The sequence below is a fragment of the Microtus pennsylvanicus genome, chromosome 15 (genome assembly GCF_037038515.1).
Source record: "Microtus pennsylvanicus isolate mMicPen1 chromosome 15, mMicPen1.hap1, whole genome shotgun sequence".
NCBI lineage: Eukaryota > Metazoa > Chordata > Mammalia > Rodentia > Cricetidae > Microtus > Microtus pennsylvanicus.
In genome coordinates this window covers 18,163,074-18,183,193 of record NC_134593.1, presented here as the reverse complement: position 1 = coordinate 18,183,193, position 20,120 = coordinate 18,163,074, and the positions used below count along the sequence as shown (strand labels likewise).

The 20,120-nt window shown below is 48.6% G+C and overlaps 1 protein-coding gene across 1 annotated transcript in view; it reads right to left on the bottom strand.

Moving 5' to 3' along the window:
• The window catches only part of Fgf9 (fibroblast growth factor 9), a 37,464-nt gene extending 27,548 nt beyond the window's left edge, over positions 1-9,916 (bottom strand). Inside the window, exon 1 of the mRNA XM_075949658.1 lies at positions 8,824-9,916. Coding sequence (XP_075805773.1) covers positions 8,824-9,100 — 277 coding nt within the window. The 5' untranslated portion in view covers positions 9,101-9,916. The remainder of the gene's footprint in view (positions 1-8,823) is intronic.
• Between the last annotated feature and the right edge of the window lie 10,204 nt (positions 9,917-20,120).

The window sequence follows — 20,120 nt, the reverse complement described above, 5'->3', positions numbered from 1 at the left end:
GTTAAGACTTGTATGATGTTCCAACTAAATGCTATCTTATCATCTTCAGACACTAAATTATCATAGTGGAACATGACTTACATAATAACTAATACAGCTTAAGAATTTTAGAACTCATAACTATATAAACATTGCAAATGATAAGTCTAGTGAAACCGATATAATGAGCTAAGGGTGTACTTGGAGAGGGAAATGACATATGTAAAATTAAGTATTTATGTATGGTTATCTTGCATTTGTACTTATCATCCTCTGGGATTGGGAGAAAGAGACACAGGCAACATGAATATTGTATATATAAGTGTGTGTATGTTAGTATATAAATGTATATGTATATGTGCACAAATAATTTTTTAAAATTCTATTGTCTTATGTCTCTAAAGATAATGTGTGGAATGTTAATTAAAGCTTCCATTGGCGTTGCAGAGAATGATCTAGCTCTCAATTGTATAACCTTATTGAGCTCCATTTGAAAAACTAAGGTACCATACACATACACACACACACACACACACACACACACACACCTAAAATATTTGGGCTTCAACAGAGTATAGATTCTTTTTCTGTTATTATCTAAACCTCAAAGAAATAGTTAAACAATTAAAATAGCCTAATATTCTGGAAGGGAAAATGTTGGTTAAAAAAAAATGCTCCTGATTAAAATAGGCACAGAATACTCTATCCCCGAAGTAAATCAATATAATGATCTCGTTCACTTCCTTCTTTTGCCTTGCTTACCTCACTAAAAATAACAGCACCTAAGCTGGGCATCAGTCCAGAATTTTATGACCACACATCAGCAGCTTCGGTCTCCCCAAGTCTACTGTTGCTTTAAGACGCTCATCCCGCAGGATACACAGATGCTGCTAATCATCTCTGTGCTTGGCCACGCTCCCACTTCGGTTATAAATTAAAGTAGTACACTTCTTGTAGGTCTTATATCAGCGCATACCAAATAATGAGCTCTTATTCTAACATATCTTTAATTATTGACAAAGTACACTTACATCTAAGAATGTAAAAGGAGGGGGGGAAGTCTATGGAAACAGGAATTTGTGTGTGCGTATGTGTGTTATGTGTGTGTGTGTGCACTAAAGTGAGTCTCCATATATATAGGAAAGAAAGAAAACGAGAGAGAGAGTGTGTGTGTGTGTCTGTGTGTGTGTTTGTGTGTGCTAAAGTCAGTCTCCTGTGACTAATGAAAAAGCACTTATATGGATTTTTAAACAATTAATTTTCCATCTCTTATGGACTGGACCGGGCTGCCATCAAGCGCAGACTCTGAATCCATAAATCTAATAAAGTAAAGGATTAAGTCCATAGGAAACTCAGTTGCAAGGGATCACCACCTTCATAGACACAGTTTCACTCATTCCTGCACACTCATGAAATGTTACACAGACCCTCATGTTTATAGCTTACAGATTATATGCCCACATATAAAAACTTATTCTAAAGTGAGATCGTGAATGATAAAGAGGAAAATTACAGATTACATCTGAACTACTAACCTGTAACTTCCCCAGACAATCCACCTGACACAGCCAATGTGACTAGACTTCCCTTCTTCACAGAGCAAATGAGAAGATCAAAGAGGCAATTTCTCCTCAGGGTTCACTGCATAGGAGATACACTTCCTTTTTGATGCAGTCATTTTATTTCATGGTACCATTCCTAAAACCCTTATGACTCAAAACAATCAGACCTGGAACACTTTATCGCTATTAGGGGCCACCTATACAAGACTCTCCTCTTGGTACCAAGAAAGTACGCCCTAATGAAGGTCATGGAAATCCCGAAACCAGCATAAGAACTTACTTTGTTGTCACCTTTCGCTATAAAATGAAAAACAGGAAACATCTCATTCACCTTGAAGTCTGTGCAATTTAATTTACCAGGTCAATGAGGACAGGGTTAACCATAAAACTAAAATCCATTCATGTCCTCTGAGAGGCCACGTGATGCTCCATTTCCTCGACACACGAGGCCGCTCTGAGAATGAATAACCCACCAACAGCTCCACCTGACCTGACAGAGAATACTATTTCACAACACTACCGAAGAAGAGCAGAAATAAGAGCAATGGCCACAAGGATCATGCTTAAGCAGGAGAGGCCTTCTCTCCTCCACTCTGTAGGACAATCCTAGGCACTGCAATGCCTTCAGCCCCAGTGTTGAATAGGGCAGCTGAAATTTCAATCATCCAAGCCAATCAGAATGTAAGGCCTGCTTCCTTGAATACCCCACACACTGCACAGTAGGCTCTAACTTTTTGGGTTTTCTATCTGCAATTTCTTGCCATTTCGTACACTTAAACTTCTGAGAGTTTGTTATATAATATGGAAAAAAGAGTATTAATATATTTATCTTGCTTTTTCTAATTATTAGGAAAATGTCTAAAATCCATCTATACTCACTTATTCCATCGATGAGCTATTATGGAGCAACTATTAACCAGGCACCATACCACTTATTAAATATAAAAATATGACAGAAATATACAGCCTAGGCCCAGCCCTCTGCTCAGTAGTAGCCCTTGGTTACCTGTGGAGAGACATTCCTTCCATGCCTGAAGCCACAGCGCCCCAAACCCTATTCATACTGTCTTTTAATGCACATATACACTCATGACAAATTTAATTTGCAAATTTGGCCCCCTATGAGGTTAATAACTAATAATGAACTAGAACTAGTATAGGATAGTTTGAATATAAAGTGTTTGAAACTTTTTAATTATTTCTGGAATATTCCATTTAACATTTTCAGACATGGTAAAAAAGTGAAGCTAACAGGGGAAGGGGCTACTAGAATAGGAAGGACAAACAAACAGAACTATGACACACTGTGGTACACACAGCGGGAGGCAGGTGTGTAGAACAGATGCATCTGAAGACCAGTGGTTTGTTCAGCTACAGAAAAACAAGGCAGGGGGGGCAACACTTAAAAAAAAAGTCTGAAATGAGTCTGGGGAGCTCTCCCAGCAAGAAGCAAGACACAGTTACCCCAGGTGGGAATATTTCATCACTTCAAACCATCATCCATATCCCTAAAGTTCCTTCAGAGAAGGATCAAAAAAAAAATTCCAGATTTTTATGAGGTCTCCCCCATGACCCAAGGGCAAGCAAAACATCCAGATGTGTGAGTCACAGCCCTTCTCCCACACCCAGAAAACGCCAGCGTGGTCAGGTCAGGGAGACCCAGCAACACAGTGGCCAGATACCACCCCATGCAGACCAGGAGGCTCTTTATCTTTCCTGGTACCACCTTGTTCACGGTGAACTCTACAACCTCCACCAGAGCAACCAAGCCCTCAGTGGCCAGAGCTGGTTCCTCCAACTGTCTTCCTGGAGGACCGAAAATTCCTGACACTGGTCTGTTTACCTGTGCAGAGCTGAGTGAGCAACCTGGACAGCACTGAAGACAGTGACAACCCAGAAGGACACTGTCCCACAGATGGAATGTCTCATGACCAAGGGAAGAGGAAAGGGAGAGAATAGAATCAAGGCAAGAAGCAACGAGGATAATGGTTGGCCTAACACTGGCATTGCGACCTATCTCTCCTAGGACACACAACCTCGATGACATCGGCTCAGAAAGGCCACAGTGGGGAGTGGTAACCAGCTGGCAGGTGGACTAGGGACATTTGTCTCTCTTCCACCACAGACAACCCTTCCTGGAAGGACCCACTGAGGGCCAAGGATCGCCAGTCTCCCTCTTCCCAGTCTGACTACTAGTGATTGGAATGTCTAGTTCTGTTCAGTTGTTTCACTAACCCCCAGTTAGTCCACCCTCCCAGAGTCCACTGTTCTGTGCCTCGCCTCTAAAGCCAGCCGCCGGAAATGAGAGAGTTGGCAGACAGAAGCTGCTGCACCTCCACCTGTGCCCTCTTCAGACAAACAGCAAAAGTGGGAGAAGCCAGTGTTTGTCAGCTTTGTTGAACGCCATAACAAGATGATAAAGTCCTTTCGGCACACAATTTGGTTGCAGGACATAGAGACACCAATCTCAAACTAACCAGGAAACTTCCTCTCTGCTGGATAATTTTCACAGTGCCAGAAGGTGCTATGCAGACCGCTGGAGAAGAGCTATAATTGGTATCCCTCTGCATGCTGCAATACATGCTGGGTCTCCACTGGGTGTGCCCACTGATGACATAGTGGTATGACTGTTACGTGGGTAACCAACCACTTTCTGATTTGATTTGAGGCATGATCCATAGCACAGGGTTCGTACCTGGCACTGTAAATCAGCTCAAAAGCCTGTGGCTGCTGATCTCACAGTCCCTAGTGCAGAATCTGCCATTGTGACTTTGCTAAACCATCATGTTGCCTTCTAAATATTTGTCAAGCTGCCTTCTAAATATTTATACTCAAAGGTCTATGCTTCTCTCAACTTTGTTTTCTAACCAAAGCTTCTTTTTGCAATGGGCAGCTGTTAATGCAGAGACTCCTAATTAGTTCAAGTGCTTAGAATATGGGACAGTGAGTCCTCAGCCCTAACTGGGACATCTGTATCACCTCCATGAGCCCTAGGCTCAGAGAAGGCCTAGGAAGAGAGGGTAGGAAGAACATAAGAGCCAGAAGACAGGGAGGAATGCCCTGAGAGCTGTCTTCTGGACCTGCTGCGCTGCTGTAGCACTCATGACCTCTCTACAGCTCTGGTTCCCTGCACAAGACTGGCACAAGATCAAACCAGTCAGCATTCCAGCATGGATGGGAGGGGGGCTAATGAGCTCCCACCCCAAGTGGAGGAGCCCCGGCAGCAGCTGACAGCTTCTAGTGGAGGAGAGACATTTTTCCTTGGGGGTGTGGCTACTGGGAGCTTGCCCATGCTCGGTAGATAGCCCCACACCCACGTGCACCTATCGGCTGTACTGACTGGACTCAGGGATGAGAGGAGGAAGCAGCAGCCATGAAGTTAGGGGACCTGTTGTAGGTGTCCAGGGGCCATTGGAGGGGGGAATAAAGAGCAGATACGATCGGGATTCTTTGTATACATATATGCCAAACCCTACAAGTAAGTTTTTAACTTCATTTTATTCATTTTTTAAAAATCACATCATTATCTGTCCTCACCTAGTTCCACTACCATCTGACATGACTCCTGCCCCTCGAATGGCTCACCAGCAGGGGTATCCATCTCGGGTTCTGATGACCTTTGGAGTCACCACTCCCAAGCCAGGAGGTAGGCCTGCTTCAGCAGGCCCCTGAGTTCACTTTTTTCCTTTGCCTACTTAATTTTTGCTCATTGTCTAGCAAGACCAGAAAGCCCTTCCAAGTGAAAAACACACTCTTGCTTCCCAGTCCATCACTCAAAGACACGACCCCCAGCTGCCCTCCTCCCAACTCCCATCACTCTCAAGGAATAACAAAGGGTTCCATAAAGTCCCACCTTCAACTCCCTGGCCCGGCTGCAGCCCCGGCCGCGCTGAGACTCCCTCGCCCCCACATCCCCTAACACCACCGAGGCCACGTCCCCACCGAGCTTGCCAGCAGCTGCAGTCACCTGCGGCGGCCCGGGGGCGGCAGAAAGCGTTCACCCAGCACGTTTCCCTCTGCCGTTCCCTTCCAGGTAGAAAAATGCACCTTCTATTTTAATCGAGGTGTAAACCCACCCCACCTACAGCTACTCTGAAACCCAGGGAGAAGATGAAGTCCCCTGGGAGGAGCCAAGGAGGCGCCGAGGCCTCGGCTGCGGGGAGGGGGTGGAAGGTGAAGCCGGGGTGGTGCGGACGCCAGGTGCGCCCCGCAGCCCCTCCGCCCCGCCCGGGCCCGCGCTGCCGGGTCCTAGCGCCGAGGCGACTCCCAGCGGGCGGGGCGGGGGAGGCAGGGCGCGGAGGCTCCCGGCACACGCACAGCGCTGCAGAGGTTGCTAATATTGGGACCTGCCGCAGCAGCAGCAGCGGGAGACCGCGGCACTGCTGTCACCCCGGGGGCCCGCTTCTCACTGCAACCGGATGAAAGACTTAAATAACTCTCCTTCCCCACCCCCACTGCGCACAACCACCCACTCAGCTCCATCCAAACCAGGGTGAGTGGCACCGCCAAGAGCCAGGCGCGCCCTTCCCCCCTCCCCTCCCGCGGCTGACACCCGGCAGACCTGCAATACTCGCACCCGGGGTCCCCAGCAAGGGCCGGGTCTTCCGCTTGTCTCCTATCAACACCCTCTCACACGCGCTCGCGCGTGTACACACACACACACACACACACACACACACACACAGTGAGGAACCAGAGAGTAGAGATGTCACTTCCTTGGCGACACCTTCTCCAACCTCTAGGATCGAGGCGGGGTGAGGAACTGGGGTTTTTTTGTTTGATAGTCTAGGTTCTGCCGGTACCTGCAGTCCTTGTCCGCTGACCCCTGAACGAGCGCGCTCCCTGGCCCTGCATCTTAGCACAGATATCTGATGTCTCAAGTGCGCGTGGCAAACGTCCTATCTTAAAGGTGACTGCATTTTTAAAAAAGAAAGAAAGAACGCCGTTGGGGGAAAGGTACGTGGAGAGGCCCGGAATGTAAGGGCCATCCATTGACCTGGGCCCAGTTGTGGAGCGCCCAGGGTTGGGACCGGGAAATTCACACAATGAAGGTGGCCCTGGCTGGCCGCAGCGCCCCTGCAGCCGTGCGCTCCCAGAGCAACCGGCCTTCTGCTACTGCGAGGCCAGCTCCGAAGCCCTTCCTGGGGCAGCAGTTAACAATAGCATGCCACCCCCTGCACCGCCTGCGCAGCCCTTTGTCACCCCCACCCCCACCCCTTCCCCTGCGGCTGTGGCCTCGCCAGGCCGGGAGCCCCCGACCCACCTCCCTGGCCCGGCGAAGCCCCACGACTCTCCCAAACCCCGCTGCACGCTCCAGAAAGAAGGGGGGAGGGACCCTGCATAAGACCGCGAAGCTCAGTTCCGACCTCTGGTCTGTCCTCAGCCCCGCCACCAACTCTCCGGCTGCGGTGCGCGCCTCCGGCGGTTCCCACACCGCACACCACTGCCGCGCTGCCTCGGGTGGCGGCTGTCAGCGCCACCAGACCCGCACTCACACACAAAGAGAAAGCTACGGGCAAAAAGGAAAAAATCGGACACCCTTCACGCGGCCAGAAGGGTGTCGGCCCCTGTCCTCCCTCCCCCTAGCCCGGAGCGGTCCCCGCAGCACCGAGGGGCGCAGTGGAGCAGGGTGGAAAGGGAGTTAGAATCCGAGCGTGCTTAGGACCGCGCGGAGCAAAAGCAACGCGGGGTCGGGGGCTGAGCCCGCACCTGCCAGCCCTGAGCGCGGGAGGACCCGACTCCCGCTGCCCGGAGCATCAGGCGGACAGCCCGGCGCCCCGGGACACTCAATCCCCGCCACCGCCCGTCTCCTGTCTTGCTCCGAAAGCTGGGCTCGGTAGCAACCTTTAAGGTGGCCAGCAAGACTAGCAAGCACTCTAGCAAAGTTTAGTCTTCCCTCTGCGACAGTCAGCAGCGGTGAGAAGATAGTTAGGTTTCAAAGGAATAATCGCGGCGAAGAGCTACACTTGGTTTTTAAGCAGGGAGAGGACGCAAGTCAGCTGGAGAAATTGACTAGGTTCAGTTTTGAGCCCAGCCTCAGTAATGAGCTAAGGGGAAAACCCTGGGCCTCGAGAATCTGAACTATACCTCCAGGCCTGAACCCTCATCACCTTGGGGCAACATCCACAGTCCACAAAGCTAAACACGTAGTTTAGATTGAGCCCAACATCTGGCACGAAAGCATGAGGAAGAAAAATCACCACGGGACTTGGTTTTACGACCTAGTCTAAGTGTCGTCAGGTGGGTTCACTCAGGAGTTAACTCTTTCCAACAGTCTGGTTGCCCAAACTGTCGATTTTTTTTTTTTGTAAGTAAGTAAGTAAGGGGGAAACCTAGATTCCACACACCCCGCCCCCCTCCCCATCCCCAGGCAGAACTGTGCTCGCTGACTTAGCACCGCACTGCTGAAGGTGCCCCGCCAGGCACGTGTGTGCAGGCATGAAAGTGGGCAGAGTCCCCACCTGAGTCTGCAGCCTTCGCTGCTGAGTCACAAGTACTCTGCTCCGAGCAGGAAATCTTCGGAATGGCCTTTTCAAATGAGCCTGCAGCTTTTGCAAGCGCACGCAAACCCTCACACCAGAAACCCACACAAGGCTGCACACTGTAGAAATTAAAAGACCGAGGTCGAGAGTCGACGGCTGGAAGATCCAGCACCCCTCGTGGGATTTCGGCCCCTTCCCGGGTCATTTTCCCCAGGAGCTCCTGCCCTGGATGCTTAAGATCTAAAACACGACTTTAGTGTTCCCCACAGAACAGCCAGCAAGCTTTCAGACCGGCCCCAGGAAAAAACAACGTATTTAATTTACAGTTCGAGCAGAATACTTATCAGAGAAAAAGGGAAGGGGGAAAACTTAATCAGAGCAAGATACCGACTACCTACAGCAAACTGGGTGCATTTTGAAGTTCTTAGTGATTGAAGCTTAAAACTCGTGGAATAGATCCATTAAAAAGAAACTTCTTAAACCTGATCTTTTCACGTATCTGATAAAACAAAACTTGAGATTCGGGTTATATTAATAACTCATCTTCCCCCCCCCCCCCCCGTTAAAAAGAAGAAGAAAGGCCTTTCAGTGTAGACCTGCACCAGTGCCAGCCAGAGATCTGCAATTCCGGAGGCTTTTTCCCTCCCTGGGCTGGCAAGACACGCACAGAGACCGGGGGGAGGGGGGCATGAATATGAGACTATATCCCTTCCAGCATCCCCGCCTAGCCACCGCCTTCCTAGTAGTTAACAATCTGAAATGTCACCGCGTGGACACGGAAGGGTTAAAGGCATACCTACCGAATCGGCTGTGATCTTTCCTGGTTCCCTGGATAGTACCGTTGGGGAAGATTTCTAAGTGAAATCCAGTCCTGCAGTACAGCTGCCTCCGCCTGAGAATCCCTTTTAAATGATCCAAGTCCGTGACTGCCGGTCCCCGGGGCAGCCCCCCTGCTTCAGACTGACCCAGGTGGTCACTTAGCAACACCGGACTGTCCACCGGCAACACCGGTACGTTCCCGAACGGTACCGAGTCCTGCACACCGAAATAGCTCCCAACTTCACCTAAGGGAGCCATCAGAGGACTCGGCTTTTAAGCACAAGAATAAACAATAATGATCGTATCAACCAGGAGACACTAGGCGAGGTATATCCAACTCCCCTCCCTTGCCGTAGTTGCAGAGAGAGAGGGAAAGAGGGGTTCTTTTCTTCAATCCATCCAATGCATAAATAAAAGTAATCTGCTGTTTTTCTGGCACAGGTTCAAGGTCAAACCACTGATAGTCTAAGAAGCCACCACTTTATACTCACACACTGACACTGATCAACACAGCTATGCATCGCTACATATGGAGCCTCGGCTCTCAGCAGGCAGAAAGGTCTTCACCCCATCCGACCGTAATAAGGGAAAAAAATCCGTAGTTTCTCCATTTGCTTAGAGATCAGAATGACCATAGCAACGTAAGTGCTTGGGCGATATTACAGGGATTTTTAAGATGCTCGGGCTACGTCAGAATTTACGGATCCTGACTCCAGAAAGGCATGCGCTGTTTTTACTCTCTAACCGACTCTGCAGACATCAGCATGAATCCTTCAAGGGGGAGGGAAAAAAAAACCTCACGTTGGCGGCGGCGACAAATCTCTCCTCCCAGTCCCTCCTCTAAAAAATAAGGATAATATAACAAAAAGAAGAAAAAAACTTTCGGCGTCCAAAGCTAGTATCCAGAACGCTGCAGAGGCTCTGCGGAGGTCCAGCGGCTTGCAATGAGGCGAGCGGCAAGCGGCGGGCGAGGACCGCGTCCCGGAGCTCGCGTGCTGCCCGGGCTGCCGCGAACAGGTGTCGCCGCGCGGGCCGCGCAGCGCCGTGGCCGCGGAGCGCTCCTCCTGCGCAGCCCCCGCCGGCGCGCAGAGTGGCGCAGGCGGCGGCATTGGGCCGGGTTTAAGGTAGCGCGGCGGCCGCCCCGCTCCGCCCGGTCCTAGCGCCCGCCCTGACGCTCGTACCGCTCTGCCGCAGGCCGGGCACAGGCGGGCAGAGCGCGGGACATCTCCGGGAGGAAGACCTGGGAAATCCGGCTTTCAGAGACGAGAAAGCCGGAGACGCGGTGCCACAGGCGAGAAGCAGCAGGGAGACGTTCGGTCACCTGAAATCTAGCTCGCTAGAGACGCAGGCATGGGCAGAGGGGAACTGGGAGAGCAGTTTTCGCGTGGACTCTGTAACCTTGCGTCGCATTATAAAATAGACTTGGAGGGAAGGGTTGGTGCAAGGAGCTTGGTTGGACAGGGCAGTTTCTCTTTCATTCTTCAGGCAGACTCAGAGAAGCGCAAACTATATTGCAGGTAAGACAGTTGGGTGTGGAGTCACATTCTCCTCTCTCTCTCTCTCTCTCTCTCTCTCTCTCTCTCTCTCTCTCTCTCTCTCTCTCACACACACACACACACACACACACACACACACACACACACACTGGTGCCCCCACACTTGGGTTTTTAGGGTCATTCTGACTCCCATCTTCGGGTGTTTTAGGTCCTGCCTCTGCTTCCCAGGCTCCCGCGGCTAGGTGCAAAGGGCACCCAGGGCTCCTCTGTCCTTGAGTTCGACTCACGCCCCAGATCTGAATGTGCGTCTTCGGGGAGAAGGTTCCACTGAGTTCCCTCTCGCTCCCAAGCCAAGCTACTCAAGAAGGTCTTTGCCAGCCTGAGCTCTACTTTGCGTGGGAGAAGCGAAAGGCACGAGTTCCACGGTCTCTCTCCATGGCCCGAAGCTCTCTGCATAACCATAGAGCAGGGCGGGAGCCGCCGGCCCGGCACCCGCGCTGCTCACTGCTCAGTGCTCACTCGCCGCCGCCAGTGCATTTGGAAGCCGAGCTCTGGTTCCGGGCCAGGGCTTTTGCTCGCGGCCAACGGCCTTCGAGCCCAGCTCCAGGCAGGGACAAAGAAACGCACTGCCCTGGGCCACCAGGGGCAGGGCCCACCGGTGGCGCTGTCCGCGCCCCGCCACCCACAAGCGCCCCGGAGCGCGAGCGCGGCGTCCCCAACACAAGCACTGCCCCGCAGCCCGCCCGAAGGCCCGGTCTCTCTCCCCCTGCTCCTCTTTGTTCACATTGTCTTAGACTCTCAGGTCAAGATGGTGAAAGTTGCTAAGACTTGAGCGCAGCTCCTGACGGCGTGCCAGAGAGATGCAAAGTCCAAAGACCAGAGCCCTGCAGTAGGGAAGCAAATAAAAGGCTTTTTCTGTGGGAAAAGTCAACCTAAGGCGGCGAAGCCCTAGGGCAGGTCCTACTGGGACCAGAGGGTTTTGCCCCAAAGACGAAGGTAGCGATGAATTTGCAGATTTCGCGGATGCTGGAGGTGCCCGTCCCTGGAGCGACCTTCCCCTGCCCCCAGGGTAGAAGGCACTCGCGCAGGGCCCCCGAAGGAGAAGAGAGGAGCCAGCTGACCCTCCCTTCTGTCCACTCCCACACCTCTTTGCCGCAGTCCGGGGTCACCCGGAGTCCCGGCACTGGCTTCGTGCGTCTGGCTTGCAAGTTTCCACTGCAGAAGAACCCTGCTGTGTGGTATTTATTAACAGCAGTCTCATCCTCGGTGTTTGAGAGCTGACTGTAACGTTAACTGCTCGGTGGCGGATACAAGAAGCTGGGAGGAAGTGACACTTCTCATAAACTATTAGAGTAGCTTGCATTAATCACCCCAAGGTCGCCCACAGCCTTGTGTTAAGCAGGGACTCGGCTAGACCCCTTAGGTACAAAGTGCCAGGTTGATTTTAAAAAAAAAAGTGGTGGGAGAGATGGAGAGAATGAAATGCAAGAAGGTGCTGTGTAAAGGCCTGGAGAACAGGGAGCAGGCATTTGCAGAGGACTGAACTGGGTCGTTTTCCACCAGCTGTCTCCAACCACGTTCTTTCTGGCTGAATTTAGCCTGTTCTCCTACCAGCAAAGACCATTTCTGCCTCTGGATCCTGAAGCATCCTGTCCCTTTAAAAGTGATGCAGCAGTGAGAAAGAGTAAAGTAGCTGACCCAGCACTTTTGCAGTGTGCTCTTCCCTTCTCATTCCCACTGCAGTCATTTAGTTCCCTGTTCATCTGCATCCCTACCTCCTACCTCGGCGGGCGGGCGCGGCAAGCCCCTTCTTGGCCCCCTGCCCCTTTGCTTGCCCATCGGTTTACCTTTGGTCCTCTCCCTGCCTAGTAATAGAAAGGATGACCTTGCTATCTCCCTGACCTTATTACATTTTTTCCAGGCACTCACCCCACGCCCGTGGCTAACCTCTTCAAGGTTGCTTCAGAGTTACACCCTAACTGCATTCAGGTTCTAGAATGTTTTACCAGCACTCTTCAATCGTTACAATCAAATGGTGGGGTGGCTTCCTAGGCACACCTATCTGGGTGGCAGACTTACGAATAGAAGAAAAACAACATAAAGCAGGCACAGACAATAGATACTCTGGACAGGTGCCCTCGTTACATGCCTCCTGTAGCCCACCATGCATTTCTGCACATGGGGCATTCGGTCAGTTCTAAACCCTAAACTCTCCCATGCTCTCTCTCCTCCAAGGGTCTTAATATCCCTCCCCTTTGACGTTTCTTCCCCCCACCCCCTGGCCTTGTATTCTATCAGGTTTGACATTTGCCTTTCCTGCTAGCACTGTAGTGTCTGGGCCCAGACTGGAGTAAGTGATGAGAAGTCAAGGGACTATGACAATGAATGAGCACCCCAAGAGTCCACAGATCTGTAACAGGGGATCCAACATACCTCCTCTCCCTGCTGCCGTGCACCCTGGCTGAGTGCATGCACGGAAGCATTGCCTATGTGCTCTAAGTGCTCCACACATTTCAAGTGGCCATGTGTCCTCTTCGCCTGCTCTTGCTTTGTTCATTAATTTGTGTGTCCTATATGGGTTTTGTGCACACCTGCACACACACACACACACACACACACACACAAAATCAGCACAGAATCTCTCATCCCCTTCCAGAAACAATAACTGCATATCCAGGCCACGACCCTTCACTTTCTATTTCCTCCATTCTCCCATCCCCAGCCTCCAACCCTGCCATCCACTCATGGCATGGGGTGAAAGGCAGGTAGTTTGGGTTCCCAGACTGACCTCATGGAAAAGTTTGGACTTGGTAGGGCCTGGAACCATTGCAGCAAGCCCTGGCCTGCTTCCAGGGGGACAGACACTCCAAGTGCTTTCCTGCCTTAGCCATTTTACTCTCAAAACTGACTTTGTACTGTCAATACTATTTTGTCACCTTTTTTTTTGGTTTGGTTTTTCAAGATAGGGTTTCTCCGTGAAGCCCTAACTATCCTAGAACTCAGTTTGTAGACCATACTAGCCTTGAGCTCACAAAGATCTGCCTGTCTCTGCCTCCCAGTTGCTGGAATTAAAGGCACATTCCACCATGCCTGGCTTTGTCAAATTTTTCCTAATAAGATTGTAGTTTATGAAGATTGAGTAGTATATCATCCCATTGCTAACAAATGGTGGAGCCACGTTCATACACCTCCGAGCCCCACGGCACAACACTACCATATATGATAAGAGATGACTTCCTGGGCACAATGGTGCACACCTATAGTCGCAGCAGTCAGGAGGGTGAAACTAGATCATTGCGAGTTCAAAGCCACCCTGTACCTTAAAAAGAACAAAAAACCAGACCTTGTGAGTAACAAAGTAAATATAGAGACATAAATAATGAGTATATGTACTTAACAACCTGTTATTCTGAATATATGTAACACACTTAGATAATATATATATACAGTTACAGCCAGGCGTGGTGGCACACAACTATAATCCCAGTGCTCAGAAAGCAGAGGCAGACAGATCTCTGTGAGTTCGAGGCTAGTCTGGTCTACAGAGTGAGTGCCAGGGCTACAGAAAGAAAAACAAACAAACAAACAGACCCAGTTACAACAGGAAGGAAAGGATAAGAGCGAGAAGAGCCCCAGAAACAATGTTTTAAAAAATGTGCAGGAACCGTCTGAAGAATGTTTTCAAATCTCCCCGTGGACACAAAAGACTTGAACAAATAAAAAGACATGGTATTCCTAAAAAGAAAAAAATCCCAATTTTGAAAATATATAATCCTTCCTAATCTAAAGGCTTACCATGATTATAATAAAAATGCCAGCACATTGTTTTATTAGCCACATTGATGCTAAAGATAATATTGAAAATTCAACTGGCAAATTTTTGACAAAGAAAGAAGTTAACTGAGGTTAACTAGTCATACAATAATTTCAAGTATTTTTAAATTCTGGTAAATAAAACAGAGCATTACCATATAAATAACTGAACAGAGCAGCAATAGTCTATAAATTTCTTAAAAATCTGAGTACACATTAGAATTTAATATAAGATAATTAATGAGGCAAATGAACTAGTTAGTAACTGGTTCTAAAAGAGCTGAGGAGGCATCTGGGAGAAAGAGTTTTCCTTCACACTTGAAATGAGGCTGGAGCTTAAATGGATCAAATGCTTAAGTGGAAATTTAAATTGTAACAAGTACTAAAGAAACAATGGAGAAATCCCTCTACACTCCCAGGGGAAAAGCCTTTCTAATTGAATTGCAGAATTCAAATACCCCAAAAAGAATGCTAAAAAATACAACCACACACAAAATATAGCTCCACAAGAGGAAACCAAATTCAGAAGTTGAAAGGTGGAATAGAGCCCGGCGGTGGTGGCTCACGCCTTTAATCCCAGCACTTTGGAGGCAGAGGCAGGAGGATCTCTGTGAGTTCGAGGCCAGTTTGAGGTCTACAAGAGCTAGTTCCAGGACAAGTTCCAAAGACCCAAAGAAACCCTGTCTCAAAAAAACAAAAAAAACCATATATGTATATATATATATATATATATATATATATATATATACATATAATAGGTAGACTAGAACAAACTGTGCATATCAAGTCGAAGGGCTGATTTTCCTCTCTATGAACAAACTAAAAATGATTAAGAAGCAAGCAGCCTCTGCTGGGCACAGTGGGCACTTTTCTGGAATCCCAGCACATGGGAGGTGGAGGTAAAAGGATCAGGAGTTCAAGGCCTGACATAGCAGTTCAAGACCAGATGGCCAGATGAGACCCTTTCTTAAAAGGCTAATAATAGTAACAGCGATGATGGTGGTGGTGGTAATAACAATAACAATGATGGTCTGGCGTGATGGTGGTCGTGGTGGTGGTGGTGGTGGTGGTAATAACAATGATGGTCTAGTGTGATTGTAACAACCATAACAACGATGGTCTGGAGTGATGGTGGTGGTATTAACCATAACAATGATGGTCTGGGGTGATGGTGGTGGTATTAACCATAACAACGATGGTCTGGAGTGATGGTGGTGGTATTAACCATAACAATGATGGTCTGGGGTGATGGTGGTGGTATTAACCATAACAATGATGGTCTGGGGTGATGGTGGTGGTATTAACCATAACAATGATGGTCTGGCGTGTGTCTGACACCTGAGTCCAGAAGTCATCACTCCCATCCACGGAGGAAAAAGGATGAACAGACTAAAAGTCAAGGATTCATCTTAAGGCCCCAGAGAACTGAGGTCCTGAGACAGACTGCTGGGGAGCCAGGCAGACACAGAGTCAATACTTCCAAAGCAGAAGAGAGGGGCAGCAATCTGCACCTGGAGCCAAGGTAAGTATAGTTCCTTCAAACTGTAATTCTCGAAGCTCAGTATAAATACGTGTGAGAGTTAAGACATCGTATGGGGTCTAGAATCAGAGGACCCGCCCCCTTTCCCTTATTTCCTGATGCTCTCTCAGGTTCCCACTGTGGAGATCGGAAAAAGAATCCTTCTTACTTGCCTTGGAGGAGAGTGAGCCCATTTTGGAAAATACCCAGAACTCCAGTTTCCTGTGTCTGAAGAAACTGTTTGACTCCAGCCTACCTCCGCTGGGAAGGGCGACACCCCAACGCTAACAGCCCCTGCTATCCAAATCCCCACATCAGGCTTGTAAAACAGACACTGAAACCATCCCTCCTCCATGCCTGGGATGGCTAGTTTTAATCATCAGTGTAACGCAATCTAGATTCGAGTCCTATATGAAGTGGTGTCTAGAGAATAGGTATTGGTAACGTTGATGACATAAAAAGAAACCCCGCAGTCTGCCCAATGCAACCATCTCGCTTCTCAAACCCAGCAAACACTGAGCAGCCTTTAACAGCAGTGGAGGCCCATGTCTGAAACTCCAGCAACTCCTTGGAAGAAGTGCTTTTACCCTCTCAAAGAAAACGCCTCATCCCTGTTTCCTTCCATTCTCGCCTTTCCCCAGCAGAACATTAATCTCCTCTCAGGCCCCACTGACATATTTAATAGTATTTTCTTCATTTGTCTCCAACTCTGAGTGTTGCTAACACCGTTAATGATGTCATAAGCTTAATGACACCTGTCTGAATCTGAAATGTCCCCTCTACAGCTGGAAATTGTGGAGAGGCCATGAAACGGTGAAGAGGTAAGTCCTTCGTAGAAGCATGATGCGGCCTTTGAAGATTCCTATATCAAGTCTTGGTTTTCTGATCTGTGGCTCTGTGAACACATGCACAGCTACAACCTGGCATCACCCCGGGCATTTCTGTACAGTAAAACCTTATAGAGGCCTTGAAACTAGGAAGTATAACTTTATGGTGGAGAGCTCAGCCCACATGCACATGGCCCTCGGTTCCATCACCAGCCTGTCGTCAAAAAGAAGTCTTTCTTCGAGCTTTTCCAAATGTGTCGTGTATTGTTGTCCTCCATGGTCAGCCTACTACGCCATTGTACAGTGCTGCCATGGTGTTAAAGGGCTTGTACTTCGTTCTCTATCGAATTTGTTCCATTCCCCGCAAGGGGCTTGGGGGAACTGGGGCACCTGAGTCAGCAGAGATTCCCTGACCCCAGGTCATCAGAACACCATGTGCTCCAGAGATCTGGGAGAACCCTTTGGAGTTCCAGACAACACAGGCTTCAGCATGCTTACGCTCACCAGCCTTAGCTTAGAGAAGTGCGTGAATATGGATCTGAGTGGAGAGTTAAAGTTACAGTGGGAGAACCACTTTAGAATGTGACAAAGACAGAGTCACAAGACCTCGGGCACCATTTTGTACTGCGTGGCTGCTTAAAAAAAGTATGTAATCAAAGTCAGCACCTTAAGTTTCCCTAGGCTACATATTACAGCAAAAAAGAGTACACTAATTCTATCAATTATGCTAGCATGGTAACTCAATTCAATAACTATCCCAACTTCTCAGTGTTACAGTTTACCAAGGTGGTCTTTTAAAGAGACTGTGCAACTTTCTTTTGTTTGTTTTTGGGTTAGGTTTTTTGACACAGAGTCTCACTACGCAGCTCAAGTTCATCTGGAATTCTTTCTTAAAACTTCTGCATCCTGATTACCAGAAAGTATGAATTTCTGGCGTGCGCCGGAACCCTCTAAGAACACACAACACCTTTCTGTATCTTCTTCTAAACAGCTTTTATAATTTAACGAATCCCATTGGGCTAGAGGAAGGCAGCTCTCTCTGTCCCACCTGGCTGTTATTCTACTGGTCACCACAACGTTTTTGGTAGCCAGGAAGAGATCTAGAAAGCACCTATCCACCAAACTCCCCGAAGCTGGCTCTGATTTAAAGAGAGGAAACGGGAATCAAGGGGAAAGGGAGTCTACTCGTGAGCTAGTCAGACCCGGGAGCTACCCAGTGAGCCATTTACAGTAGCCCATCAGGAATTACTGAGTAGCATGGGCTCAGAGACAAGTGAGAAACCACGCCATGCCCAGCGTACTGCTCCATGGCGGACAGATGCCACCAGGATATTGCTATTTGCAGTGCATAGGGATCTCTGAAAGGTGAAGAAGTGACATGGGATTGAAAATGCCAACAGTGATGCCCCTCTTCCTGTTCTCCACAGTATTGCAGCCTGACCCTACAGGATTTAAATGCCCTGTCACTAGCTGACTTCAGTACGACACTGTGTGCTTTGGTGTGTTGACTACACAGTGAAAAGGCAACGAGACAGTCCTGGTGCTCCTAAGTCCACCCAAATGTGACGGAAAGTGTACATTTTGAGTCATTTCCCCCTCAAAAGCTGTAAGATCCAAGAGGCTGTGCCCTTTATTAAGCCTTAAATATTTCCCTGATGATGGCTCAGCTGCTTGCGTGGATGTGTCTTTCAGCTTAGGTTAGGTGACCTGTGTCCAAGTACTCACTTCTGTGGATTTCAGACATTACAGTAGCTGACGGCCAAAGCAAAGCCCCAAACTCCATGACCTTTCCCCCAACAAAAATTACTGTCCTCTGAAATAAATGGAAAGATGTAAACAGCAGTGCAATGTCAATTAAACTGTACCTAGAAGATTTAAAAAAAAAGACATGATTCACTGTGCTGAGCTGAAGAAAACCAACAGCAACAAAACAAGATGAAGTAGAATGGGCCTCCACAGTCCCAAGGTTCGGAGAAAGGAAAGACCCTGCAGGTAGGAATGGAGGGGCACGCCTGTAACTCTAACCCTAGGGAGGCTGAAACAGAAGAGCAGAGTTTGAGACCAGCCTTGGCTTCACAGTGAAACCCTGTCTCAAAAGAAAAAAAAAACCGTGAGTGAGGAAGAAGAGGAGGAGGAGGAGAGGAAGATAATGGAGGGCAGGGAGGGAAATCAGTTAAAAAGAGGAGCGCGAACTAGATTGTGTCCTTCAGAAGGCCTCCCACCAGGCAGACTAAGCTAGGAATGTGGGAACCAGGGCTAGCCCAGAGATGTGCTCAAAGCCTGAACTCCATCCCGGCACTGCAAAAATGTAAATGAAAGAAAATAGTCCCAAAAACCATTTCCCCTCCTGTACAATGGGTTGTTTCCAGAATTAGAAAGAGAGTATAAAATAAAGTGTCTAGTCCCAAATTTTTTCCAAAAAAGTCTTGTGAAGCCGGGCGGTGGTGGCACACGCCTTTAATCCCAGCACTTGGGAGGCGGAGGCAGGCGGATCTCTGTGAGTTCGAGACCAGCCTGGTCTACAAGAGCCAGTTCCAGGACAGGCTCCAAAACCACAGAGAAACCCTGTCTCGAAAAACAAACAAACAAAAAAAAAGTCTTGTGAAGATACAACTTATTAATAAGCACACATTCATTTTACCAAAACAGTAAACTGATTTAATAGAAAAAAAGAGGGAATCTTATTTATGAAGATTAAATAATAACGGGGAAGAAAGTAGAGAAGTCATTTGAATACAGTACAAATAACACTATACAAAGCCCACCAAAGCCTGGGGTATGGTTCAGGAGGCAAGTCCAAAGGAGACAACAGATCATGAATTTATTGCTGCGTTTGTCCCCATCCCCTAGATTTTCAATAGGGTGATAATGGCGTTTCTGAAGCTATGTGGTACCTTTTTCATAGTAATTTACCCACTTCCTAGCAGAAAGACCTGTTGCATATCCTCTAGAGCTGTTCGCAATGACCCCAAACAATGATTTTATTCAACTCATCATTTATGAAGAGCCAAGAGCCCACCTCCAGAAGGAAAGTAAAACAACCAAGAGGTCCCTGCCCTCATTATGTCCTGTGGCGATAACAATGGTGAAAGCACTCACATTGTAAGCCCCTTGGAATATTTAGGGTGATATATTCTACCAGGGTGGCAGGGACAGGGGCAAGGGAAGGGCAAGTGAGTCAGATTTGCTCAAGGCAGTCCTGACTAGATAGGTTTAACGTCCATAGGGTCAGCCTGAGGGTTGGCTACTGGAGACAGGACCCTATCCTGCCATCCAGGGGTGGGATTTCTCCTTCCTCAGAAAACCTCCCATTCTCTTTGAGGTGTCCTTTGGAAGCGGACTGTCCCCCGCAACAATGTATCAGTTAAAGCTGTGACACTATTACAGGTGAAGAAAGTTGTGGCTGTGGCTTTTCTGTTGCTGTAATAAAATACCATGGCCAAAACAGCTGTAACTGAGGCGTTCTAGAAAAAGGAGTCTGTTTTCAGTGTCTGTGTCCAGAGGGCTAAGAGTCCATCATGGAAGGAGAGCATGGCAGCAAGCAGGGGACGCAGCAACCAGAGCAGGATGGCAGGAGCTCTCAGAAAGAACTGACAGTTGTCCCCAGGTTCTCACTCGCAAAG